We start from the raw sequence: 26,949 nt of genomic DNA, 5'->3' as shown, positions 1-26,949 counted from the left end.
ACATCTGCTCCAACCAGTGACCATCCCACACACACTCCGTTTCTAGCGCAGCCCTACCCACCTCCACATCCAAATGTCTTTATTCGCTGTATTGTATCCAGAAAAGATGGTTCTGAATAAAGGGTGAGGAGTCGAGTCTCTTAGTCAAGAAGAAAGTACATTGACCGGTCACGGCCAGAAAGAAAACGTGTACACGACGCTCATCACTTATATACAGCTTTATTTGCATTTTTGGAACCACTGAGAACGATCAGCAGGTGCACACGTGGCCCATGGAACAGCATTTGGCTTTGGGGTTCCTTCCCACCGGGTGGCTGAGAAACCTCGACCATGCAGGCCCAGACCGGACTCACACCCAGTGCTCTCCCGCGCTGAGCGCCGCGTTGAAGGTTCGCAAGGCCCGGTGCGTCCCCCGCACGGCCAGAAGGAGCGACCCAGCTTCGGCTCCGTGGCCGGCCTCCCGCAGGTGTCTGGCCAGCCCCTCCGCATCCCAGGGCCCCTGCTGCGGGCTGGCCAAGAGGTGCTCGATGATTCGCGGGTAGAAGGGAGTAGAGATGCACTTGGCCAGCAGCCTGGCGTCCAGGAGCAGGGAAAGAAGTTCTTGGTCGCAGTTGGAGTCATTCACCTTCAAGAAATGAGACAGGCAAAACATGAGAGGGGCCCTGCTCACTTCTTCCTGCCAGAGAACTCATCACGCACGCCCCCCACTGGCTGCTCCACGCCGCCTTTCTTCCCGCTTTCATCATCCTGCACCCTTCACCGGGGTTCACGGCGCTCACGCCAAAGAGCACACACGGGGGCGCGAGCCTGAGCTCACACACACACGGGACCACAGACACGGTTCCCCGGCAGCAGCAGACGCAGCCACGTGCCAAGAGCCCCGAGCCGCTGCCACAGCTACCAAACACCGAGGGCCAGAAACTGCCAACTGTGTCCCCATCAGCCCTGGAAGTCACGGATCAGGGAAAGGAGGGTAAGAACGCTGGCACACATTGTGGCAAGTCATGCGGCCAGGACGGAAGCTGAATTCAGGCCAGTCTTGACTTCAGAGCCCAGGCTTTCAACAACCACAGTTACCATCTCGTTGGTGCTTCGCCACGGCCCATTTTCTTTAACCCCAAACCTCTGCTGTATGTAGAGGCCCAGGCAAACAATTCTTTCTACAACAGAAAAACCTGTTTACTCCACTGAGAAAATATATCCATCAACCCCACTGATGTAACTAGGAAGACGGACAGGAAGGCTTTAGGTCGTTCTTGCTTAAGCCTCTAGAAAGCTCAGTACCCAACTTACCTTTTTAAGACATTTTTGTATTTTGGAGACCAATGTCATGTGGCCTGTTTTACAGGCTCTTTCAGCTCGGATATCCTCTGTGTTTCCTCCCTGGTCTTCTCTGCTTAGTCTCTGTATGGTTTTCGACAGGGTTGACACTTAGCATACGCTTTTCTATTTTCTATTATTTCCACATTTTTTTCTATAAGGAATCAATCAACGCTCGTCGCACGTCAAAATCCGGAGCTCCTCATTTACATGGGGCTGTCATAAAACAGCTTCAGGACAGTCCTCCCTAATGTCACTGAGCATTTTTAGCAATTTTGGTTGTAGGGACCACAGGAATAATGTGGCATTTCAAAGCCAATGAACTAATGTTTGGACCAACTATGTTATACAACTGTTCACAGGGTGCTCGTCCTGCATGTTCTGTGACAAGGAGGAAACGCTACTGAAGACGAGGTCAACTGCATCTATGGACTGCAAGAATGAAAGCCAGAGCTGTTCTGAGAATGAGAGTCACCGCCCGCTGTCAGAGAGCATCCATCTTTCCTGCAACTTAGTGATCCTTTAAAACCAACCGCAACGTCAGTTTCAAGGCCATCTCCTGGGTGACATTTTCCCTACGTGTCTCACCTAAGCTGATTCCTCCTTCCTTACAGATGTTCTTCTGCGGGAGTAATTCGTAGGTCTGGCTCCCTTGCCAGACTGGGGGCTTCTTCAGGGCACAGAGGCTTTATCCTCCTCTCCCAGCATCCAGTTTAATCAACTGTTGTTACGTGGCTGGACGAACCCACATCATTGAATGCTGTCACACTTTTGTCAAGGGCACAAGGACACCCTAACAGCACTATCCCAGCAGAGGATCTGAACAGAGCCAGATTCCAGGACTGAAGAGTCTCTTGCAAACCCTGGGCCTCGTGCTTTTGTCAATACGAGCACATGCAGCTCATCCACTTCAGACTCAGGAAGACACTTAGGTTGAGCTCAATTTAGCATCTCTTGCTGGTTTTTGTTTGTAGAGGTGGGATGGTGGGAAAGGAAAGGGCTGTGGAAGACCGGTGAGCACTCTCCACTGGGGTCTGCTTATGGGTTCTGTGTCTCTTCTTTCCTTCCAGCTTCCCTCCCTCTCTTCTTCAGAGCTAGGAAACAGGAGTCTTACCCCTATGTGAGTGCTGCCCCCACTGTCACAGTGTCTTCCATTTGCTGAGGGCCATCCACGTGCCAGTGAGCACTCAGTCTCAACCTTAAAGCATCCTTGCAAGACAGTTACAATCTCATTTGATGGATGAAGAAGCCAGTTCAGTGAGGTCAAAGTCAATGTGCCCAATGTCATGTGGCTGCTGAACGGTGAGCTGGACAATGAGCCCTCATCCTTGACTAGTTGTGTATTATTTGTTTACCTCCAGAGCAACGATCTCGTCTTCCTTGTTTATCCCTGCATCCCCCATGGCCAGAACAGTGTTGGCCACAGCTGGGGGCTCAGCAAGACTTGTAGGATGAATCCAAGAATGAGTAACCCTAAAGCTCTCACCCTTTCCTTGAACACTACTGCTTTCCTGAGCACATGTGCACGCACACACATAGGGCATCTGAGTTACTGTGTATTTTTTTGGTTCACCCTTAAAAACAAAGAATCCCTGCACCCAGCCCTCTAGGAGGGAACAAATATGTGCCAGGATGCTACAGGCAAATGTTTGATACAATAGACAGATAAAAGACTCAGAATCCAAACACTGCAGGGCAATACATTCTTCGCTGCCCTGAATAAGTCTTCAAGGCTAGGACACCTTTATTATTCTCTCTGTTTCCTCACGAACCCTTCCTTTGGGGGTCTGAAAGACTCCTAGAAAGGGAGTGATGGATTTTTCCAGCTTGAGGAAGAGAAAGGGGTTCTGTCAATGCTCACAGTTACTACTCCTCTTATCCCTCTCTTCTGTTTGCTTCTCTCCAGGGCGAGGACATCCTCGAAATCGGTTTCCTGCTGTCCAGGTTGAGGTCAGGGGCGGGCGGCCAAGCACTGACCCTCTCAAAGCTCTTGGTCCACTCCCTTGGCTAAGAAAACAGAAGGGGTGCCTGAGTGGCTTTGTAGGTTAAGTGTTGGACTTTGGCTCACATCATGATCTCATGGTTCCTGAGTTCCAGCCCTGCACTGGGCTCTGCACTCTCAGGACAGAGCCTGCTTTGGATCCTCTGTCTCCCTCTCTGCCCCTCCCTCGCTCATGCTTGCTCTTTCAAATATAAATAATAAAACATTAATAGAAAGCAAGCAAGCCAGCAAGCAAGCAAGCCCAAGGCAGAAGTCACAGAAATGAAATACAATGATTCCCCTTGGGCCCTGGCCCACTCAGATGTTGCTGACCTCCACTGAGCTCTGTGGTGGCCCGGCCAAGGCCTAGGGGGAGATTCTGGTTTAGCTTCTCGTAATCAGGTCCTGAGAAAATGGGAGTGGCTGCCTTTGTTCTATTTCCTTTCTCTGACCTTGCACCTGGCTCTGGCCCTTTGCAAAAGGTACAGAATGGTCAGAGCATACTTTGTAATTGTCACGCACACAGGAAATACCGTGTAGACACTTATACTGTGCACATTTGGGACAAAATAGAGAAAGAACACAGAAAGAAGGATGGCCTTTGTGAGGACTCGTTCCAACAACTGCATCTTAAAGAAGAGGGGCCTGAGGGTCAGAGAAGAAATGGATTGGCCAAGGTCCCACACCAGGCCTCCTTGCCTCGGGGGCGCCAAGGCCAGACTGAGTCACTGTCCTCAGTCCGGCACGGTGCCCGACGGTGCCCCAGACCTTCCCAAGCATGACGGCCACATTCCGAGCTGCCTGCTTAATGTGTTGAGCTTCAACTTTTCTTCATTTTTCTTGTTTTTGACTGAAATTCTAACAAAGTACTACAAGTCTGGTAGCTACCCATCCCTCATTCTAACCCAGTGTATTTTCCTTTTTCAAATCAAGAAAAAAAGAAAAGGTGGAAATAGTTTGAAAAAACAAGTCCTCTATATGTGGATCCCACAGGAAAATGACTTCCCTCCTTTCCTCTCTAGTAATTCTCCACGTGCAGAGATTTTGTGGTCTACTTCATTCACAATATATTGAAAGATTCGTAAGTGCTTTTACACAGTTTTCATTCTTAAAGATCGCAATGGCTACAAAATAGTCTATTGAAGAGAGAGAACAGTTATATACCTTCTCCTGCTACGGATATGTCAGTTGTTTTTAAATGTCTGATATTATCGAAATACCAAAAATCAATTTTTTTTATGTAAATGCTTTCTCTGAGTTCTAGAACTTAAATTATCGACCCTGATTTTAGTTGTAATAAACATTCTAATCTGTTTGCTATTCTGTTTTTATTATTTGTTTTACAGAAGTTTTACATTTTTATAATGTCAAGAAAAAAACTGTTCGTTTATGATTTTTTTCTATTGCTTTAAATATTAAAAGTTTTAGTAGAATTCCTCAAAGGATCTGATACACACACACACACACACACACACACACACACACAATTTTACTGACTTTTAAAAATATGTAACTTTTTAATTGATCAAGACTTATTTTGGTATACAGTCTGTAGAAAATCACACATTCCTGACATTTGCTTGATTGGTGCTTTTAGAGCTTGAGGAAAAAAATATGTTCTGTCATTTCTGGACTCAGCTGGATGTTGGAAATAAATATGAGACAAGTCCAGGAGGATCAGCTGATTTAATTCCTCTGATCAAATAATTCGGAATTCGAGTCAGAGGCAGTCTGGTCTTGGGAAGAGAAGACAGACTTTGGGCTAGAGACTAATTTCCAATCCTGGTTTCTTTGCTGGACAGCTGTGTGACCCTGTTAAGGACAATCTCTCTGAGCCCCAGACCCGTAGACCTCAGACTATCCCTGCGGGTTGTGATAATCTATGTTTTTAAGTGCCTAACACAATGCCTGGTGCAGAGTTCAAGTTCAGTAAATGGCCAAAGTTGTTACAGTCAGACAAACCAGGCATGATGCATGTTCCAGAAGGAGAGGACATACATCTATCATAAAATGACAAAATGCTTGCCATCTTGGTCACTGATTGTTTCTTCTGTCAGTAATTAATTTTTGAGAATAAAAGAAACTTTGCAGATCTTGGGAAATAAATCTATTAAAGCACAAAGTGCTATCATCTTCCAAGCCATTAAAACGTTATCTTCTTAATTCCAGTTTCAACAACAGGTAATGAACTTTCTCTGAATTAAAGTCTCCGACTTTATGGATCTATACAAAACTAAGAGTAATTATAGTGATGAGGTAAGCTGAAATTCGGTAGGTACCTGAAATGTATGCAGGGCCTCATTCCAATAATTCTGCAGAAGATTATGTACTATTATTTCACTGTTTGCTGGAGGACAGGGTACCTGTCTCATTTTTACATATACTGCTACTAATGAAAGTTATTAAACATCAACTGCAAGGGCAGAAAAATAAAAGGGCAGCATGAGTGTATACTCGGATAAGGAAAATGCCTGCAGGATTTCTTTTGTTTTCTGTTTATTTGAAAGATATTCAGACTCCACTTCTCAGCATAAATACCAGCCTCTCCTAGCACAGGATTTCACAGTATGCCTCTTCTGAAACCAAAATTAGGGCAAATCATCTAACTTCTGCTCTAACACTGAGAGAGAATCTTTGAAAAGCCGAGTCTGATCGCTTCTATGACCACAGCAAGCACTGCATCGTGGGCCCTGAGTTTTGCCGGTTCCACACTTTGTACTTACCCTGTTCCTACCTTCGTTTCTTGTGCTGTTATTTCACATATGAATCTCCATACCATTCCTTTAAATAGAGGATGTGATTTTATTTTATCTTCACAAACATCCTGCCCATTCCTCACTCCTACACACACTAACAGGCTAGCACAATGGATGCTTAGCACATCTGCTCACACTAAGTAAGTCAATCAACCACCAATGAGGCCTAGAAATTGAATAGATTAACTGACAGAGAGTGAGCTGCCTGTCACCAGAGGCATTCAGCTGAGAACTGTGAGAAGGCAGTGTTGAGGGAGCTCTTCAGGGTGGAACAGACTCTCATCAGGGAGGGACTAGTTGGAAGCCTGGATAGAGTTAAAGAGGAGACAAAGAAAGGAAGAAGGTTTCTTGGTTTTGCATAACAATGTTAATCCAAACGTGTTTTCCTGAGCATCTTTAAGGCTCTCCCTCCTCTGATCTAGACACAGTGCAGTGTAAGTAATGTCTGTGGGCTCCAGTGCCTTCAAGGCAAGACAAAAGAGGCTAAGAGTCACCAATGCTAAATATGTGAAGGACTGTCCATGGAGGCATCTAATCCTGAGCAACTCCATCGGGCAGGGCCAAAATCAACATGTTCAAGGTAAAGGTGCAGCTTTCAATCCCAATCCAGAGGTGCTCCCTTACTATGAGGTTTATCAAAAAATGGCCGAGAGCACCCCGGGAGGTGGTAAGCTCTCAGCCCCCAGCAGTGCTCACCCAAGACCCAGGTTTCCTAGTGGGTTTGAAAAAGGAAGCCCTATAGTGGGCCACTTATTAGACCAGCTCAGAGCTAATATGATTCGAGATGCTCTCAGCAATTTCATTTCTCTGCAGAGACAACCCGTTTCCAGGATAAGACAGCCTGCCTCGTCACATGAATGCAAGCAGCATTACAGGCTTTGAACACTGGATCTACAGTTTAAATTTCAGCTCCAGCCGTTCCTAGCTGTATGACCTCTGGGTGTGTGTTTCCATCTGTGAAACTAGAATGCCACCTTTTCACAAGATTAGTAAGAAGATAAGGTGAGGATGTGCCCGTAACGATGTCAGGAAAAGAGCCAGTACTGGAAAGACACGGGTTGTCACTAGCTTCAGAGAGGAATGCTTAATTAGGTGACAAGGTCCGTAACCCCTCATCTGTCACCCCTTGAATTCTTCTTTCACTAGGCACTGCAGTCCAGGACAGGCCCCAGGATGGAGGCCGGGCAGAGGCGGTGAGCAGCACTGACGAGGAGGAAGGAGTGACGAGCAAAGCTACCACAAGTCCGGAATTATGAAACGGGGGGTTTCGGTATACAGAACTCTTAGCGATCGATGTCTGCTTACTCTGAGGAAATGAGCGAGTGACTTTCCCAGTGGAAAATACTCCAGAGACGAGATTCGAACACAGCAGCAGGAAGATTCTTCTTGGAGAGAAGAAAGTTTTGGAGGTGAGCTCAAATCTCACTGGGGTTGATGGACGAGGGGACCCAGCAGTCCATACCGACGGCCCCTGACTCGCAACACTCTTACAATTTTTTGACTTCACAGTGGTGCAAAAGCGATACACATTCAGTAGAAGCACCACTTTGATTCTGCATCTTTTCCTGGGCTAGTAATACCCAGTATGATCCTCTCTCATGGTGCTGGGTGGTGGCAGCGGCCGCGGCTCCCCATGAGCCACACGACCACGAGGGTCAACAACCAATATGCTGACACATCTTCTGCACCCGGACGGCCGTTCCGTTTCTCACTTTCAGGACAGTCTTCAGTAAATTATATGACACATTCATACTTCGTCATAAAGCAGGCTTTGTGTTACATGATTTTGCCCGACTGTTGGCTAACAGAAGTGCTCCGAGCACATGTGAGGCAGGTGAGGCTAAGCTCCAGTATTTGGTAGGTTAAATGCAGTAAGTGCCCTTTTGACTCACGATATTCCCAACTTGCGATGGATTTATTGGGACGTAAGCCCATGGTTAGCTGAGGAAGATCTGCACCACGCCGGGGTTTTAATTATTCATCGACAATATAAGCTCTAAGAAAGACTTTCTCTTGCTCCAGCAAAGAGGCTGCTGGCCATTTGCAAGAGGTTACATGCTGAACACTAGAGGCGGGCAATTGCAGAAAAGCTTCGAGAAGGAAATGGAAGAAATGCGGTCCAATCTCTGGCATCAGCACTTAACGCACCACCCGCTGAGCTGTAAACACCTGTAAAGCTGTCAGCCTCTTGTAACCAATAGTGAAGTAACACGTGCCAACATCAAGCACGTGGCGCTGTTTTCCCACGTGGATCCACGTGCTGCGCAGGCGCGGCTGCCTACCAGAGGAGTCCCTTGGTTTTGTCTTTTAATGTCAACGGGAACTACCGTCAATAACCACAAGGGAGAAACCGAAGTTACTAATGAACCCAGGCCCTCTACCAATGGACAGAGTGAATAGCAAAATAAAAACAAACAAAAAAGCAAATGTTATTATGTTTTCCATTGCAATACCACATATGATTTCAAACAGAAAAAAAATTTAATAAGCCAGAATAAAGACAGCTAGTCAGGAGTCCTGTAAAAAGGCCTACTGAAACTCTGCCCTTAGAGACGGGTCACATCACCTTTTAATGGTGCTGGGAGAGCAATGGTGAACTACAGCTACGTTCTTATTTCATTTATAGAGCATTCTTGAAGTGACAAAGTGACAGAGATGGAGAACAGATCAGTAGTTGTCACAGGTTGCTGTCACAGGGGGGGAGCATGTGGGGGAGGGAGAAGGTGGCTGTGGCCACAAAGGGTCCCCCACAAAAGATCCCTGGGATGCAACTGCTCTGTGTCTTGACCGTGGTGGTGGTGACACAAATCTCCATGGGACAATATTGCACAGGACTTCACACCCAAGTGAGTGCCTGTAAAACCACTGCCATCTGAATAAGGTCCAGAGATTGAATCAGAACATTGCACTACAGCTATGCAACATGCTACCGTCAAGGGAAACCATGTGAAGGGTACAAGAGATCCCGCTGTACTATTTCTTCCAATTGAATGCGAATTTGAAATTATCTCAAAATAAAAAAGTTAAAAATTTTTAAAAACTGGAAAACCCTGCCAAACTTCAGCTCTTGGGAGGATGCACAAGGTCTGACGATACTCAGCATTTCCATGAACACATTTTAAGGTCACAGATGGGTTGGCCTAATGTAAAAACTCAACCTCAGTGCAGGGAATTGCAGTTAAGTGCCATTACCAACCTCCCCCAGGTAAGGGCCTCAGTGGTCGGTAAGTAACTCACCTCAGCAACTGACATCTCCGGTTTTGATTTGTGGATCTGAAGGCCACTGAGGTTTTGGGTGTCATCATCACAACCCCAGACAAACCACCCACAGTCTGAAGGGCTATTTCACAACCACAGAGCTTTAGCCCAATGCTGCCCATGACACGGAAGTGTTATGGAGGTAACTCAGCACCATTTACAAATGACTTGGGTGTTGCAGTGTGCCCACTTGGTTTCTTACTGTGATAGCCAGTGGTAGAGGGTGTGCGTGGGTGTGTGTGAGCGTGTGTCAGGGGCGTGTGTGTGCGCGTGTGAGACTATGTGCCAGGGCATGTGTGAGCATGTGTGTCAGGGGTGTGCGTGGGTGTGTGTGAGCGTGTGTCAGGGGCGTGTGTGTGCGCGTGTGAGACTATGTGCCAGGGCGTGTGTGAGCATGTGTGTCAGGGGTGTGCGTGGGTGTGTGTGAGCGTGTGTCAGGGGCGTGTGTGTGCGCGTGTGAGACTATGTGCCAGGGCGTGTGTGAGCATGTGTGTCAGGGGTGTGCGTGGGTGTGTGTGAGCGTGTGTCAGGGGCGTGTGTGTGCGCGTGTGAGACTATGTGCCAGGGCGTGTGTGAGCATGTGTGTCAGGGGTGTGCGTGGGTGTGTGTGAGCGTGTGTCAGGGGCGTGTGTGTGCGCGTGTGAGACTATGTGCCAGGGCGTGTGTGAGCATGTGTGTCAGGGGTGTGCGTGAGCATGTGTGTCAGGGGTGTGCGTGGGTGTGTGTGAGCGTGTGTCAGGGGCATGTGTGTGCGCGTGTGAGACTATGTGCCAGGGCGTGTGTGAGCATGTGTGTCAGGGGTGTGCGTGGGTGTGTGTGAGCGTGTGTCAGGGGCGTGTGTGTGCGCGTGTGAGACTATGTGCCAGGGCGTGTGTGAGCATGTGTGTCAGGGGTGTGCGTGGGTGTGTGTGAGCGTGTGTCAGGGGCGTGTGTGTGCGCGTGTGAGACTATGTGCCAGGGCGTGTGTGAGCATGTGTGTCAGGGGTGTGCGTGAGCATGTGTGTCAGGGGTGTGCGTGGGTGTGTGTGAGCGTGTGTCAGGGGCGTGTGTGTGCGCGTGTGAGACTATGTGCCAGGGCGTGTGTGAGCATGTGTGTCAGGGGTGTGCGTGGGTGTGCGTGAGCGTGTGTCAGGGGCGTGTGTGTGCGCGTGTGAGACTATGTGCCAGGGCGTGTGTGAGCATGTGTGTCAGGGGTGTGCGTGGGTGTGTGTGAGCGTGTGTCAGGGGCGTGTGTGTGCGCGTGTGAGACTATGTGCCAGGGCGTGTGTGAGCATGTGTGTCAGGGGTGTGCGTGGGTGTGTGTGAGCGTGTGTCAGGGGCGTGTGTGTGCGCGTGTGAGACTATGTGCCAGGGCGTGTGTGAGCATGTGTGTCAGGGGTGTGCGTGAGCATGTGTGTCAGGGGTGTGCGTGGGTGTGTGTGAGCGTGTGTCAGGGGCGTGTGTGTGCGCGTGTGAGACTATGTGCCAGGGCGTGTGTGAGCATGTGTGTCAGGGGTGTGCGTGGGTGTGTGTGAGCGTGTGTCAGGGGCGTGTGTGTGCGCGTGTGAGACTATGTGCCAGGGCGTGTGTGAGCATGTGTGTCAGGGGTGTGCGTGAGCATGTGTGTCAGGGGTGTGCGTGGGTGTGTGTGAGCGTGTGTCAGGGGCGTGTGTGTGCGCGTGTGAGACTATGTGCCAGGGCGTGTGTGAGCATGTGTGTCAGGGGTGTGCGTGGGTGTGCGTGAGCGTGTGTCAGGGGCGTGTGTGTGCGCGTGTGAGACTATGTGCCAGGGCGTGTGTGAGCATGTGTGTCAGGGGTGTGCGTGGGTGTGTGTGAGCGTGTGTCAGGGGCGTGTGTGTGCGCGTGTGAGACTATGTGCCAGGGCGTGTGTGAGCATGTGTGTCAGGGGTGTGCGTGGGTGTGTGTGAGCGTGTGTCAGGGGCGTGTGTGTGCGCGTGTGAGACTATGTGCCAGGGCGTGTGTGAGCATGTGTGTCAGGGGTGTGCGTGAGCATGTGTGTCAGGGGTGTGCGTGGGTGTGTGTGAGCGTGTGTCAGGGGCGTGTGTGTGCGCGTGTGAGACTATGTGCCAGGGCGTGTGTGAGCATGTGTGTCAGGGGTGTGCGTGGGTGTGTGTGAGCGTGTGTCAGGGGCGTGTGTGTGCGCGTGTGAGACTATGTGCCAGGGCGTGTGTGAGCATGTGTGTCAGGGGTGTGCGTGGGTACGTGTGCGCAGCAAAGCCAGTCTGCAGGTGGGGAGCCCCAGTTCTAGCTGCAGTCCTCACGGATGCACTCGGGATGAAGAATCTTTACAGTGAAACCTGATCTACTGGCCTCTGGAATTTAGGAAGCACTAAGGAGCTCCCTGCAGGATGAGTACAGAAGGGTGATGGATAACACATCTCTGTAGTCTTCTCAGAGAGGCCCATGGCCAATTTAGTGGGAACGCCTAAGCAGAGACACTAAGAGACGACAGTGGGGAGAAGGAAAAGCACTGAAAACATGGAGCCTGATTTTCTTCTGTTGCTCCCTTCTTCCTAATTTCTTGGATTTGCAATAAAAAATGGGCTAAAGAAAAAAAAAACATTGTAATTCTTGGGTTCTTGTCCATTGCCAACACTATGCAGGGTTTATCTGAGCACAGTTGGATGGGGGGCTACAGCAGACAGGTCCCCTCTACTCCCTACTAATGCCTTGTTTCCAAAGAGGCCCCTGCTATGATCAATCATCAGTGATAATGAAGAGTGGTCATAAAAATGTTTGCAGAAGCTTTATATTATTTCAGAAATACATCTCAATGAATAAATGCATTAGATTCTTTTCATTTTGCTCATTATGACAATTTCCAAATGGAATTATTGTCTACTTTCTGTAACCATAGACCTAACTTTCTGTATCCGTTGTCATTAAATCTCTTCACGGTCTTGTTTGGCAAGTATGTACCCAGGTTCTAGAATTCTCTTCTCCTCTCTTGTCCCTAGAAAACATCCTCTAACATTTTTGTTAAAAAAAAAAAAAACCAAATATAATTGTGTGTGTGCGTACATGTGTGTGAGTATACACGCATACCTAAAATTATATCTGTGTGTGTACACACTCACAAAGACACACACACACACACAAATTTTACAGTGAAAGAATGATCTCTACAGAAGGATTTCAGTAAGGATCATACAATGGAAATTCATTAAAACACAACTCTGAGCTACCTATTTCTAAAGTGTAAAATTTGAAAAGGGAAGTGAAAGTTTCTTCCTTAATCACGATAACAAGACAACCAGCCTTGAGGGAGAAATCTCAAGCCTTGACTTTAGTACGTCATTCCTCAAGCCCAGACACTGCTTCAACGGCGCGTTAGTTTGCCAGGGGAAACAGGGCTTGAGATTTTAGAAGGTGCCAGTAAACATTACCTGCAGCCACTGTCTCACCTTTAATTAGCAGGCAACCAAACACATACATCCAGGCACAGAATCCTGCCTGACGCGACAAATTCCTGTGATCTACATTTCAAGTGGCAAGGACACGTCCACTTGTCCTGGGCTGCTCTGACATTTCTTTAAAGGGTATACAATAAATACACTGGCTTCTCCAGAGAAACTGCTTCATCATTCGGATTTGTATTCTCAGCACATGAACACAGAGTCTGGTTCATGAGAGAGGTTTAGTAAATGTTTATAGAATAAACAAATATTTACTTCTTAGACAAAACAGAAACAGCGTGGTCAGAGAATACTGCAGACAAAACAGCCTTAAATCAATCACGGATGTTACTTCTGAGAATGACAATGCGAATTCGTTTCTCCGAAGCACAAGCAACGGTAAACTCCACCGGGGATACCTGGACGAAGGCGGTGATGTGCTCCAGCGCCGTGGCGTGAAGGCCGTCGTCCTGGCTCTCGAGGAGAAGCTTCAGGGCTGGGAGCGGCAGGGACTGGCTGAGCAGCAGTGAGCTCAGCGCCCTCACACCCTGGAACCACAAGGGCAGTTACGTGAGCAAGCAGGCAGGAGGCACCCCGGATGCCAGGTGCTAATCTGGCGGCGTCTTTCCACACCTTTTCTAGGAGGGTGTGTGCAGAAAGCGCACACGGGACCACACGGATTGTTTGGTATCTGCTTCACTCACTTCACCATGTATATTGTAAACATCTTTCGGCCCTATCAGATATTCACTCGATATTCACCAGATATTGCGTTTAACAGCTGCAAAGTCTCCCTCCGGGTGGACACAGGACTGTAATCTATTCTCCTAATCTCTCAGAGCCCTAGTTTCCTCACAAGTAAAATGGAGGTAATTATATCTACTTTGCAGTTTTGTGCCTGCATGCATGCATGCGTATGCATGCGTGCGTGTGCATGCGTGTGTGTGTGTGTATGTGTGTGTGTGTGTGTGTGTAGACACTTAAATGATACAAATGATTACAGGTTGTTAATATTATCACCAAGATCCAGTTATCCTCTGCAACAATAAGAATCAGCAACTTACGTATTGAAAAACGTGTTTATAATTCTACTGTCAAGGTGAACTGAATGTTTCATGAAAAGTATCTGTAGTCCAAAAAACTGAAAATGCATTTGGATTTTATTCTCAGCCCTTTATTACCCTAGCTGAACCTGTCATCAGAGAGCAAGAGTTTATACAAGATAACAAACGATGGCCCTTCACAACAAAAGTACAAGAACACAGGATATCTGCAAGCTCTTCCTCTCCGCGGAGCTATATGCTCCCCCGGTGTCCTGAATGTAGCTATAACAGAAAGAACAGAACATGTGCACTGAGGACCAGAGAGTGCAACCTCCTTATACAAAACAGGGGTTGTTTTTGAAAACTAAGAATCCCTGTCCCCCATGGGACTGGCCTTTCTCCTATGCTGCTCCAACAGCAGCATTCCAGAGAAGAAACACTCTAATTTATGACATTTTGATAATTTCTTTACATTATTATAAAGTCTAGATAAAACAAGGGTGACACGAAGAAGCTCTTATTCAAAGCCCCCAGGAGAAAAGCGTTCTTCAGAATCCCACTCACTGGAGTGTTTTACCCTTTTCTCCTTAGCACATCTCGGCTGGAAACCAGCAAGGCCTTCAATTTCAGACTGGAAGGTTGTACTATGTGAACTTGGGTGGAAATGATCAATACCGGCAGGGAAACATGTTTGTAGAATGTGCACTTCAAGCAACATGGACTCTACCTCACACTCTGTATGCCCTGAAGCACACGGTCCTACGAGGAACCTCACCGAGCTCCTGGGCCAAAGAGAAATGCGGATCTGTCCTCTGGGATGCCACAGCCCACAGAGAGTATTTGGGAGGAGGAAATACAGACTCTCACACACGACAATTTCACGCAGCTGTCCTGCACCAACTTGCTTCTGTCGCCCTCCACCTCCTCCTCCTGGAATGTCACAGCGATGTTCCCCCACCTGCACGTTGCTCAGACAGCGCTCAGACCACACTGCCCAGGAGACCTCGTGGCCACGACAGACTATTCTGTCCAACATGGCAGCCAGGAGCCTCACGCTTATGAGCATTTGAGATCTGGCTGGTGCAACTGAAGCACTGCTTTAAAATTTTTATTCCATTTTCCTGAATTTAAGTTTTAATAACTGCAGGTGGCCAGTGGTTACTGTCCTGACGGTACAGCTACAGTTTTGAGTTTCTGCAGACCTCTGGGTCTGTGCACAAGAGGTGACCTCTGCTGTTTCTTTTTCTGATGGACCCCTATGGGTTCATTGAGTCTCCGCTGAAAAGGGCACAGGAAAACCCCATCTCCTACCAAGCTGCCTCGGATCTCCGACGTTTGGCAACTCCTATATTCCGACTACACTATTTGTCATCTTGCGATATTGTAATTAACTCATTTGTTCAGCTGCCTCACTTGAGGGCAAGGATATTTTCCCTTCTCTGTATTCCAAATTTGCTTGGTATAGACTATACCTAAAAATATTTGTATATCACTCCCTCCCAGCCCTCACATTTACTTACTCACTAAGTTCTCTGTAACAGGTAAACAGGTATTTCCCAGCAACTTATGATATTTAGACTAAGCGTATCACTTGGCTGACCTTAGCTTTGATGACAACTTTTACCAAGATAACCTGTATACCCCTCTGACCAGGCACGATGGACAGATTATGCCAAAGTACATGTGCCTACCTGTCTGGGACATGGTACTTAAAGGGACTTACCTTTCCCTTCGCCCCCACTTCCCATCCCCTAAGTTCCCGTATTTAGAAGGTTGTTTTTTCTTCGTGGCTCTTTAGAATGCTTTTATGTCTAGCCCGTTACTGCTCACGGTACTTGCTGACTTACGGCCATGATGGTTTTGCTGACAGAAATATACTTTACCTGAAGTATAAAGTCAAGGACATCCAAGAATGGAGGAGTACTTTTTGAGCTACTGAGTACTTTCTATCTCTTAGCTAACAGTTACTGGCTAAATACTTACTCTGTATTAAAATACTCTACTAGGTCCTTCGGTATGTTCCCCTGTGTTACAAGAAGAGTTTATCGGGAGATTTACAGGGGGTTCTGGGAAGCTCTAAGAAAGGACAAAGTAGCAAAGAGAACCATAAAATACCTCATCAGCACCTTCCCAGCTCAAACCTGTCTGGCCATCAGGATACAGAACGAGAGGCCTTGACTCAAGAGGAACAGGTGCATCTGGGCCCAAAGCCAGGCCAGAACCCCGCACAAATGTGATTCATGGTGATGTCCCCAAGGCATGGTCCCTGTGGCTGATGGTTGTCAAAGAAGCAGGACCGGTCTACTAATGGTCCTTCTGTCCTTGCACAGCCCTCCTGCTCGTCCTGGGGTATCCTGCACCCAAACGTGCTGCAGGATCTACAGCAGGAGCAGAGGGGCACAGAGATGCAGGTCATCTGATCTGCAAATCAACTCTAGACTCTATCAAAAGTACCTCAACTATGAGAGAGAACAATCACACTGAGACTTAGAGGCTGCAGATTAGCTAGGCTCGCTCATTAGCTGGGCCTTTAACTCCCAAACACCTGACCCAAAGCATGTGTGTGACTCTAGTTCATGCTGTGCTTCAGCAAAACCAGGGGCTTTCAGGGTCAGTCACAAAGAGCTGCAACTTGGAAGTTTAAATTTGTAAATGCCAAGAAACTGTTTTATGCTGGTTTCTAATTCTGAATATCCCCCATTCCTGAGAATGCTTCATATATTGCCATGGATACAAGCTAAGAAGGATACAGAACTTTCAAGACTACAGAAATATGATCTGCGAGCAGCACTGATCTTATCCTTCTGGTAATATTTTCCATCAGCAAAACCAACATGGCGGGAAGTAAACAAGAACCAGGAACAACGGCAGGCATTGCATAAAGACATTCTGAAGAGTCACGAAGAACAGAAAACAATCTCTAAATATGGGAACTCAGTGGGGAGACAGGAAATGTGGATGAAGTACCCTGTCCTAGACAGTTGGACAAACGTACTTTATAAACCACAGAGTAGAGCAACCAAAAGTAATAAATTTTAAAAAACTGAGTCATGGATCATTTTACCACCAGAGTGATATTAAATATTATGCACTTCTGAAATTAGACAATGTAATTTCCAAAGGTGGTAAAATAAACTTAAGAAGACATTTCCATTTCTTAATTACCATGTTCCTTCCTCTGTAACCATTTTAACTCACATTTGAGCACCTTTAACAATCAATAAAAATAGTACCTAACATTTGCAAGGTTCTTTTAATCATGGCATCCTAAGAAAAAAAAAAATCTGTAAACATACCCAAATTCAAGACAGAAGAGAGGCAGCGTAAGGAAAATAAAGAAAAGTCACTGTGGCAACACAACTCGTTTGATAATGATTATCTTTCACCTTATCAAACCGGAACTGAGAAGCGCTAATGGCTTACTTCAACATGGGCTTTAATCCAGTACCTTCCCCCCTGCCCCAAGATGGAAACTCGTGATTAGCTGCTTTGGGTGCAGTTGGAAATAGCCTCCAGTCAGCCTCCTCAAAGGCCTGGAGACCTTGGGGAATACTCAGAACTAGAGTCCCCTCGGAGATCACATGATCTAACTCCTTGTTTGTTTCCGGGGCCAGAAAAGGGAGGGGCAGAGCATCCGGCGCTTTTCTCATGGCCACAGATCACGCTGTGGCCCAGTCCGGAGAAGGACAGTACAATTTGCTGCATCACCAGGGCTCCTGCTGCTCTTGTACATCTGATATCCCCTGCCCTTCAGGTGCTCCCAGTCCCAAGAAAGAGGACAGGCTCTAATCCCCTTCCCTGGTGTGTGAGGAATACTCTAATAGACGTGTGCTTCAGGCACTGTGCTATGTATTCTGAGCTCCTTAAAACACCCGGGAAGCATTGGTCCGATGATTCTGAGATTAAGCGGGACCACTGTAAATAAAATATTATTCCATTTGTCAAGGCACCTCAACCTGGCCGTAGAAGCATATTAGGGAGCTGAATCATTATAGTTATTTAACTTCTCGTTCAGTCACCAACTTTTTTTTTTTTAATAGGAAACAGAGCACAATTTACAATGCGTTGGTCAATAAAAAGAAGAACAACATACTTCTCCCTGCATGTCCTCGAAGGTCGCCCCTAAACTTCACATGCAATGCTGACAGCTCTCACTACTGCTTTGGGCACTCAGATAGGTTTATCACCCGCTGCCGGGTGGCTGCAAGATAACACATGTAACTGTTACTGAACCTCAAATATGTAATGAATGGTATGATGTCAAGGTCAAAGATGCAGTGGCCATGTTCTCAGCTAACTTACATTCCTTGCCTCAGAACTAACGGTAGTAAAACCAAACCAGTGAGGATATTTAAATAAAAACCAAATTCTCCAGGTAATGATAGAGATCTCGACACACTAGAGCTAACACACTACACGCCATTCTTGAAGGAAGTATCATAGAAAAGGGGGATGACAATGAAGCTTATACAAGCACATAAAACATGCACATTCAATATGCAGACACCCCAAGCGTAGGAAGCATGGCTCACTAGGAAGTATTTATTTTCCAAGCATTCAAGTGGAACGTCGGTTTGATGACCAGATCTGCCCTTTGTTGCCCGAGTGACCAGGAGCCAGACCTTTGCTCTCAGAGCCTCAGTTCCATCAGCTGTTAACTGAAGGTCAAGGAGCCTCCTTACCGGTGGTGGAGAGGGTTAAGTGGGACGATGGAAGTTGAAGCCCAAGAGTGGTAGCAAACGCTAGTTTTACTGCCATTACCACCAGCCTGCGATACAGAGACAGTCGGGCCTAAATAGTGCTTCCCTAACTCAGATTCGGCAGAACTGGCATTTCTGGGGTTTGGTCCTGACCTAACGGTGCTTGATTTTAGGTTACGGTAAGGCGAAGGTGAACCCCTCGTCACGTACATACCACTCACCCTGGTGAGGGCAATAAAGTGTGCTGAGTCCCCGCTCCACACAGTAGGTTGAAACCCGCTGCAGGTGAGTGATGACACAGCCACGGTTCCCACCCTTCCAGTGCTCACAGTGCAGTGCGACAGATCACAGGTAGGTAAGTAGCGGAGACAAGCAAATCACACACTCTGGCATAAAGGGAAGTTATTTCTGCTGTTGGTACTTTAAATATTTTATACAAGAATTTTGTCATTCTGGTGGTTGGAAACCTTTAAATGGAAAAAATATTTTAAAATTCGATCAGAAAACACTTAGCCGGTCCCTCATTCAGAAAACAATCCATTAAATGTACATTCATAATGAGAATATCTTCCTTGAGTGATTACTGTGAGGATTCGAAGCATCATATTTACAATTTTATTTTCAAGTTTACCTCCTATGTGGCAGGAACCTGAAAACCAATTAATCAATTTAGTGCCATTATCCAAATGCTTATATTTAAGACATGTAGAAGTTGCTCAAACAGCATACTGCTGAGGTCAGATTCACAGCAGGGAGCTGTAATTAATATGTACTTATTTGAGAATGTACAAATTTACATACATTAAACAAATGCCTCAGTGACAGCCAAATTATGGGCTCAGAGAGAGAATGGTGGTCAAAATGGAGGTGGCTGAGTCTTTATCGTGTTTACAGAGATTAAACATTGTGGTTATGTGATCTTCCTACAACAATGGCAGAAAGCACGGAAAAGCGAGAGCGGCTGGCCATCTGCCCAGAGGGGTGCTAACGCTTCCCACTCCATCACCACCTGGTCCGGTTCGGGCAGAGACAACACAGGGGCTGGCTACGCAGACCCCTGGGGACGTAAGCTTGAGTTAGACATGAAAGGGCATCCAAGAGGAACTGGAAGCTGAGTCACACCCTAAGATTTGCAAAGGGAATCGGCTTCAGAGCATCCTTTCAATACGACTTTTCTTCATTTGATCTACTGGAAATTATGGGCCTTTGCCTACTGATAACTTCAGCCAAGTGTTCCTCAAGCAGAGTCGCTGATGACTGCTTCTAATAAAGAGTTTGGACAAGGAAAAGGGATGCCCCCCGGGAAAGCCACTTGAAATACCCGCTTACCTCTGCGGGGAGCATCTGCTTGGTGTCATATAAAGAGCGGCACATTCTCAAAACCTCATTCCCCAGTCCGTCCTTGTTCTCCGATGTGCACCTGGTCAGCATGGCTGTTGCCAGTCTCACCCACGGATTGCTGGTTATGCTGGACCTGAGGGAGGAAAACACGAGACACTGGGAATGGATGATTAACGCTCTAACAACTGCGGTGCGGAATTTTTAAAGAGAAAAGAAATGCCACCTTTTGAAACAAAATGCTTTGGGCAAACTACAGTCTCAATCTAGATGCTGCGTTCCTCCTTCAAGTCTGTATTGTAGAAGGGAGAACATCTCACAGAGAAAACAGCTTGCTGTGGCATTACCAAGTGCCCAGCAGCATGGAGGCCGTGGGCAGACACTATGAGCAGAGGCCTCCCTCGGGCCATAGGCCGGCTCCCTGGCTTCCTACTTGGGTGACTCAGGGAAGTCACTGAAACTCTCTCTGCCTAGTCATTTAGTGCTGGGGAAGCCACCCAACCTCTCTGGGCCTCAGTTCTTTTTCATTCTGAAAGAGCAATTTAATGTTTTCTTTGCAAAATTGCTTTGTTCAATGAATGATGTTTGTAATTGTGAATTATCGCTCTTAATTGCAGGCACATTTCACTATCTACTACCTAAATAATGGCTTTTGTTTATCATAGGATTATGACAGACTCAGGGGTCAGGGCGGGGCTGAAGGACACAAGGGCGCAGCAGAGGTCAGCCTGTGAGCACAGACCGAGGAAGCAGCACATAAGAGGTAGAGACATCACACTTCATACAGCTTCCTTATTTCTGAAACATAAAAGCATCCAAAAGTTTGCTCTGTTTCCTTCCTCTGGATGTCAGGACCTCATGTTTCATACCAACATCACAATTTACATTTCAACAGACAAGGTAAAGCACATTCATCCCATGGCCTCAGGAACAGGGTACCAATTTTACTTAGATACATTAAAATAATTTTCCTATTTATGAAGATTCTGTTGTCTCATTAGCATGGCTCTAGAGTCTAGACGCTGAACACCTAAGGATGGTTCTTCCCTTGAAAGGGCCTTATCCCTCGCCCCCTAAGAAAAATGTCAAGTGTAACAATGACAAAGGGACTCACTAGCCTCTGGCAAAGCCTTTGTGTCTCAGCTCAAAGGAACAATGTGTGAGGATAAAGAGTCCTGCTTCTTCAAGGTACAAAGCTCTGAGAGTGTCTGGTAGACTGAGGGGTCTTCTTACATGCAAGGACCCACCCTCTGCTTTCCTGTTTCAAAGTCTGAATTCCACCTTTCTGGGTTTTCCCTACCAGGCCGCCTCACTGCAGTAGGAACACTGGCCTGCCCAAACAGTGGGCCCTGATGGGCCTTGTGGCTTTGACGACAATTATCAAGATGTACTTTGCACCAGCCAGCTTTGATACACTGGATGAGAATTATACATGTCCCATAAGTACGAATCTATTATTCTTCCCATGCATTTTCCCACAGGGGAATAAAACTAAAAAACCAAAATTGGTTCCAGTAAATTAGCAATCACGTGGATCAGGCAGATTTCTCAGTTTTTACCTTTATTGGGTTAACTGGCAACATTCCGTCATTGTCACACTATCCTTCCCTTCCTCCTGCCTTTCCTGATTTTTCTCCCCTCTTTCCTTAACGGGGGGTGGGGGGTGATGATTTTGGAAGTGAGGTCACACATTTGATTGTCTGGGAACAGAAAAGGGACTCAAAAGTACTTTAAAGAATCTATTGGTAAGGTGTCCCATCATACAGTGTCTTGTGGTGAAACACAAATTCGGGAAAGGAAAAAAGCCACAAGAGACCACTTTATTTGACTTATCCTCAGGTACCCGCTTGGATGGAGACACAGCTGGTCAGAGGGGTTAGGCAGACTGGTAGTGCATTGTTTCGATTCTAATGATTTCGTAAAGGAGGTTTTTAGAACACAGGTTAGCAATTTAGTGGTTTCACCTCATTCTGGCCACAAAAGAATATACCTTTAAAAACTTAGGTTTTAAAAACCTGCTAATGCATTAAATGTTTAAAATGCAATACATGCCTTAAGCAATTAAGCTGAGTTCACTTCGTGTGGGTAAGCCAGTGTTTCGAAATGGTCGCTGTTCTAAACGTCACAAGAAACTGTAAAACCACAGTAAGCTCATCTACTAGACGGTATCGTTTTCCGATTTTGAAAAATTCTCTTTAGACTGAGACATCCGTTTGGAGGGTATGAAGGAATCCGCAACGCAACCCTGATTACTTTCTTAAAAAGCAAAGCGTTACTGACAATCTAATTAGTGAGTGAACCGCACACCATCGTCACATGAGAGCTGCTTGGGACCCTTCCAGAGAGGCGGGCTCAGCAGGCCCAGCGGGGGACCCTGCTCCCAACGAGAACCCGTGGGCTCCGGGGCAGCCCCGCCATGACAGCTGGGACCCAATGGAAATGCTGCTCCGATACAGGGTCACGTGGGAAACTGAAGGCTTGAGTGTGAGAAGCTGTACTGCAGGGCCTCAAATAGGGAAGGTGAGACCCGAATCTTAAAAGCTACACATCCGCATGTCATCTATGCCACAAACGGTAGAGATCAAAAGAAACGGTCTTCCCCCTTTCTGAAAACACTCGTTCGGACACAAAACAAAAACACCGCTCTCCTTGGTTGGCTTCAGGAATTCCAACAGGCTCACCCTGGGGTTAAGTGAGAGGGCCTTTGCCGGCTGTTTGGTAGCAGTCCTTCACAAACTGCACACGGAAGAATGACTCTTCAGGGAAAACCTCCGTTAGCTCCTGGGGGCACAGAGGTGCGCGCTGGCGCGGGCAGAGCCGGTTGCTGGGCCCGGGGCGGGGAGGGGGGGGGGGCGCGGGGGCGGGCAGCTGAGTCGTGGGGCAGGCGGGCCTGTGGAGCATTTAGAAAATTGGATGATGTCACTCTCCATGCAGGTTTACTGAATGAATTAAGACTAAGCGTAAACCGCACGTGACCCTGTGTGTCCTCACTAAATGGGAACTATCAATTGATTCCATTCGGATTCTCAAGTCGGCACTGCAAGCTGTGTTGAAAGAGACTCAGAACATTTCCCGGTGAAAATACTGGAACGGAATTATTTTGCTGACGTTATAAATCAGATGTTATTATAAAGCACTGATATTTTTGAATAAAATATTCAGCTGTAGGGGCAAGGAGAAACGGAAAGAAACAGCAATGTTTCCAAAAAAAAAAAAAAAAAAAAAATTTCAATTTTCTCCAAAGGTTGATGCTGATTTTATATATTTCTTCTCACTGGCTCTTTTGAAGGTACTGAATTAAAGATTTTTTTTTTTTTTTTTACTCTTTATTTATTTTCAAGAGAAAGAGACGGAGTGTGAGTGGGGAAGGAACAGAGAGAGAGGGAGACACAGAATCCGAAGCCGGCTCCAGGCTCCGAGCTGTCAGCACAGAGCCTGATGCGGGACTCAAACTCATGAACCATGAGATCATGACCTGAGCTTAAGGTGGCCACTTAACTGACTGAGCCACCCAGGCTCCCCTGAAGGTACTGGATTTTTAAATTTTTTTTTTTTAAAGTTTATTTATTTTTGAGACAGAGAGAGACAGAGCATGAACGGGGGAGGGTCAGAGAGAGGGATTCTCAGAATCTGAAACCGGCTCCAGGCTCTGAGCTGTCAGCACAGAGCCTGACGCGGGGCTCGAACTCACTGACCATGAGATCATGACCTGAGCCGAAGTCGGCCGCTTAACCGACTGAGCCACCCAGGCGCCCCCTGGATTTTTAAAAGTAAAGAACAGACCAAGGAAATTTAACTTCATGTTAACACTCACACGTGGTCGTGTTTCATAGGCGGCCAAGCTTGCAGGAGCAAAACCAAGTGCTGAAACTCAACCTCCTGGTGGCTACATTCCAGGAGCTCCACGAAGAGAGAATAGCGGTTTTCTTCACTCTCGATGTCAGCTATGTCCACCTGGAAGTGGAAATACACACTTGACACTGGTGGCAAAGGCTACTTCACCGGTTTACAGAAGAATTCGTATTTGATGACTTTGAGGAAACATTCTCGAAAACTTTTACAATGTGTTGGGAGGTAAGATTCAACACCACCACCTTCACCTCCTCCCTACCGCCCCACCACCCGCAAAAAAAACCTTCAAAAGCTCTCTCCTTTACCCAGCTTAAAACGTTAGAACAAATCACAGGAAAGTTCTGAACGTTCCTTACGAAAATAAATTTAAACAAGTAGATTTCCAGAGAGCTGGCTTAGTGATCTCCTAATATACGTTAAGTTAAAATACAGAATTATTTTATATGAAACTATAATAATTCGTCTTACTTAACATTAGCCAATTTTTTTTAGTTTAAATTATCCTCCATGTACTTCTACTTTTCATTTTAGCATTTTTTTTTATTGCTGAGTCTTCATGCTGTCTAGAAAATTTCTCTAGACTTGACTAAATTGTATTTGTTATGATTTTTGTTGCACATCAAAATAAAGCAAAATATCTTTTATTTGAATCTCCATTTCTGATGCAAAAGAAGTCCTGATCAGTAAAAAACACTAATTTTTCCTCTCATCGCATAACTGAATATTTCCTTTATTTACACTGAGGGAGTCCTGAAACGAATCACATCTCCAACACCTCTGTGGATGAAAATGTTTGCTATGTTAAGTTAGAAAGCAGTTTTAAATATAAAAGTAAGCCAAAAGCCGTTTTGCCTGTTCCCTAGCCTCTCTTAATACAGATGCGCCGCATTTGAGTACATTACATACAGATGATGATAGAGGCCTTGAAAGGATAAAAGAATGGATGGTTACCTACACATTTGTTAAATTTTCTGTACAAATACATATTTCCAAAGCATTTAATTTAATGGTCATTCTGGCTCTGGTCCCAAGTAGCCACCTGAAAAGTCACAGCATATAGTCTGCATTCTCACAAAAGCTGACATGTACTATGAAATGTTCAGTAATTATAGGGGAAGTCCTGCTCACATGGTGACCTGGCAGATCAAAACCTGCTTGAAAGCTCCACGTCCTTCTTCCGTGGACTAATAACCCAAAAGCATTTTACAGTTTGGGAAATCATTTCATGACCCAGGAAGAGTTCACCCTTATAACTGTTTTGGGTGGAGAACAGCACAGGTGTTATTAGCCCCCCTTTATAGATGCAGAAACAGGCTTATCTGTCCCAATAACAAGGCGAGCAAGTGGCAGAGCCAGTAGGTAATTATGATCATATCAGAATGTTCTGGAATTAGAGGACTCAATAAGCTAGACAAGCCCTGAAATATTTAAATAGGGGGTCTAATTGGGAGTTAGGCAACATTTTCTCACCTATTTATACAGAAATGTTTAAAAAAATTCCAAACTGAAGAAATCCACCTGTTTTTCACCTGACCTCCCACCTTCAACTCCTCTCCAGGCTCAGGGTCTCTCATATCGTCCGCATCCACCACGTGCGCCTCCCCTCGAGAACTTTGATCTTGTTTTCTCTGCCTGCCACATTCTCTCTGCAGATATCTGTATGGTGCATTCGCTTATTTCCTTCAAATTCCTCAAATGTCACCTCATCAGGGAACGTGCTGTGTAACTGTCCACCTTAAGTAGCATATTCCCCCACACCATCTGTCTCCCTCACCTTGTTTTGCACTTACAAGGATGGGACATGTTTCATATGTATTGGTTGATTGCCTTTCTTCCTCTGTAAGAATGGAAGCTCCTTGAAAACAGAGACTTTCACTTATTTGTTCACTGGTTTATCCCTACTCCTTAAAATAATGCCTGACAGACAGCAGATGCAGAATACTATTGAGTGTATGAACTAATGCGTATACAAATGAATAAATGAAGACAATCCATCATTTATAAAATATTTTAGCACAGAATAGTGATACTAAATATTCACGAGTTGCCGTAAAGTTTTGGCTCTTCTCTCTCTTTTTTTTTTTTTTTTTTTACTGGAGACAGACATGAGGCTTAAAACGAAGATGCCAGTGAGAGGGGGATCACTAAACATGACTCAAAGGAGGCCCACGTATTGACATGATGTCTCCACCAACAATGCCCTGTGGCTACTTGTGTGATTTCAGTGCAGTCCCTCTCTTTGGGTCCTATTTTCCTCATTTCAAAAATGTGCTCCCAGAAGCCCTGAAGTTTCAGAAGATCTGAGGAGGTGCCTGAAGGTCTGTGAGAGGGAAAAGGGAAGGTAAATGGCTGCTCTTGTTGGAGTTACAATCCAAGCTTTTATAGCCTTTTTGTAGGAAAGGTTTTGTGGGTTTTTAAAAATGTTTATTTTTGAGAGAGAGGGAGAGAGAGCGCGCGCACACACATGTGAAAGCGAGCGGGGGAGGGGCAAAGAGAGAGGGAGAGACAGAACCCCAACCAGGCTCCACGCTGTTAGCACAGAGCCCCACGTGGGGACTGAACTCATGAACCATGAGATAATGACCTGGGCCAAAGTCAGATGCTTAACCGACTGAGCCACCCAGGCAACCCATGGGTTTTGCATTTTAAAAATAGTTAAAAACAACTGAATGATGCCTCTGGTGTCAGTCCTCCAGTTTCCATAATTAACGACTGTATGATGAATAACAAGCAGTTGCTCCTTGACATGAAAGGCAGAGTCTACATAGGTTTCCTGAGGACACCACGAAAAGGAAGAGATTAGGAAAAAGTGATTCTTGCTTCCAAGATCATTTAGATTTTTTAAAATATCTTTTGAGAGAGAAAGAGAGAGAGAGAGAGAGAGAGAGAGAGAGAGAGAGAATCCCAAGCAGGATCTATGTTGTCAGTGCAGAGCCTGACGCAGGGCTTCATCTCCTGAAACATGAGATCATGACCTGAGTTGAAATCAAGAGGCAGACGCTTAACCGATTGAGCCACCCAGGTGTCCCAAGATCATTTAGCTTTATTTTCAGAAACTGTAACAGCCTGTACATTTTTAGGAAGTGTAGTGTATCTAAAAGGAGAGAAAGATTTTTAAAAAACTATAAATTAGGGGCGCCTGGGTGGCTCAGTCAGTTATTTGGCTCAGGTCATGATCTCATGGCTTGTGAATTCGAGTCCCGCTTTGGGCTCTGTGCTGACAAGCTGGAAGCCTACAGCCTGCTTCAGATTGTGTCTCCCTCTCTCTCTGCCTCTCCCTGACTTGTGCTCTCTCAAAAATAAACA

General features: G+C 46.2%; 1 protein-coding gene across 3 annotated transcripts in view; it reads right to left on the bottom strand.

Moving 5' to 3' along the window:
• Nucleotides 1–203: 203 nt before the first annotated feature.
• The window catches only part of NBAS (NBAS subunit of NRZ tethering complex), a 331,328-nt gene continuing 304,582 nt past the window's right edge, over nucleotides 204–26,949 (bottom strand). For 2 of the 3 annotated variants that reach the window (XM_027077936.2, XM_027077937.2), the window contains exons 49-52: nucleotides 23,606–23,745; nucleotides 19,783–19,927; nucleotides 13,130–13,258; nucleotides 204–625 (exon numbers count right to left, since the gene is read on the bottom strand). In XM_027077936.2, coding sequence (XP_026933737.1) covers nucleotides 350–625; nucleotides 13,130–13,258; nucleotides 19,783–19,927; nucleotides 23,606–23,745 — 690 coding nt within the window. In that variant the 3' untranslated portion in view covers nucleotides 204–349. Of the gene's footprint in view, nucleotides 626–13,129; nucleotides 13,259–19,782; nucleotides 19,928–23,605; nucleotides 23,746–26,949 lie in introns of those variants that run through there. The other variant, XM_053201218.1, reaches the window with a different exon arrangement.

This window comes from Acinonyx jubatus, chromosome A3 (assembly GCF_027475565.1).
Source record: "Acinonyx jubatus isolate Ajub_Pintada_27869175 chromosome A3, VMU_Ajub_asm_v1.0, whole genome shotgun sequence".
NCBI lineage: Eukaryota > Metazoa > Chordata > Mammalia > Carnivora > Felidae > Acinonyx > Acinonyx jubatus.
This window is presented reverse-complemented; position numbering and strand designations above follow the sequence as displayed.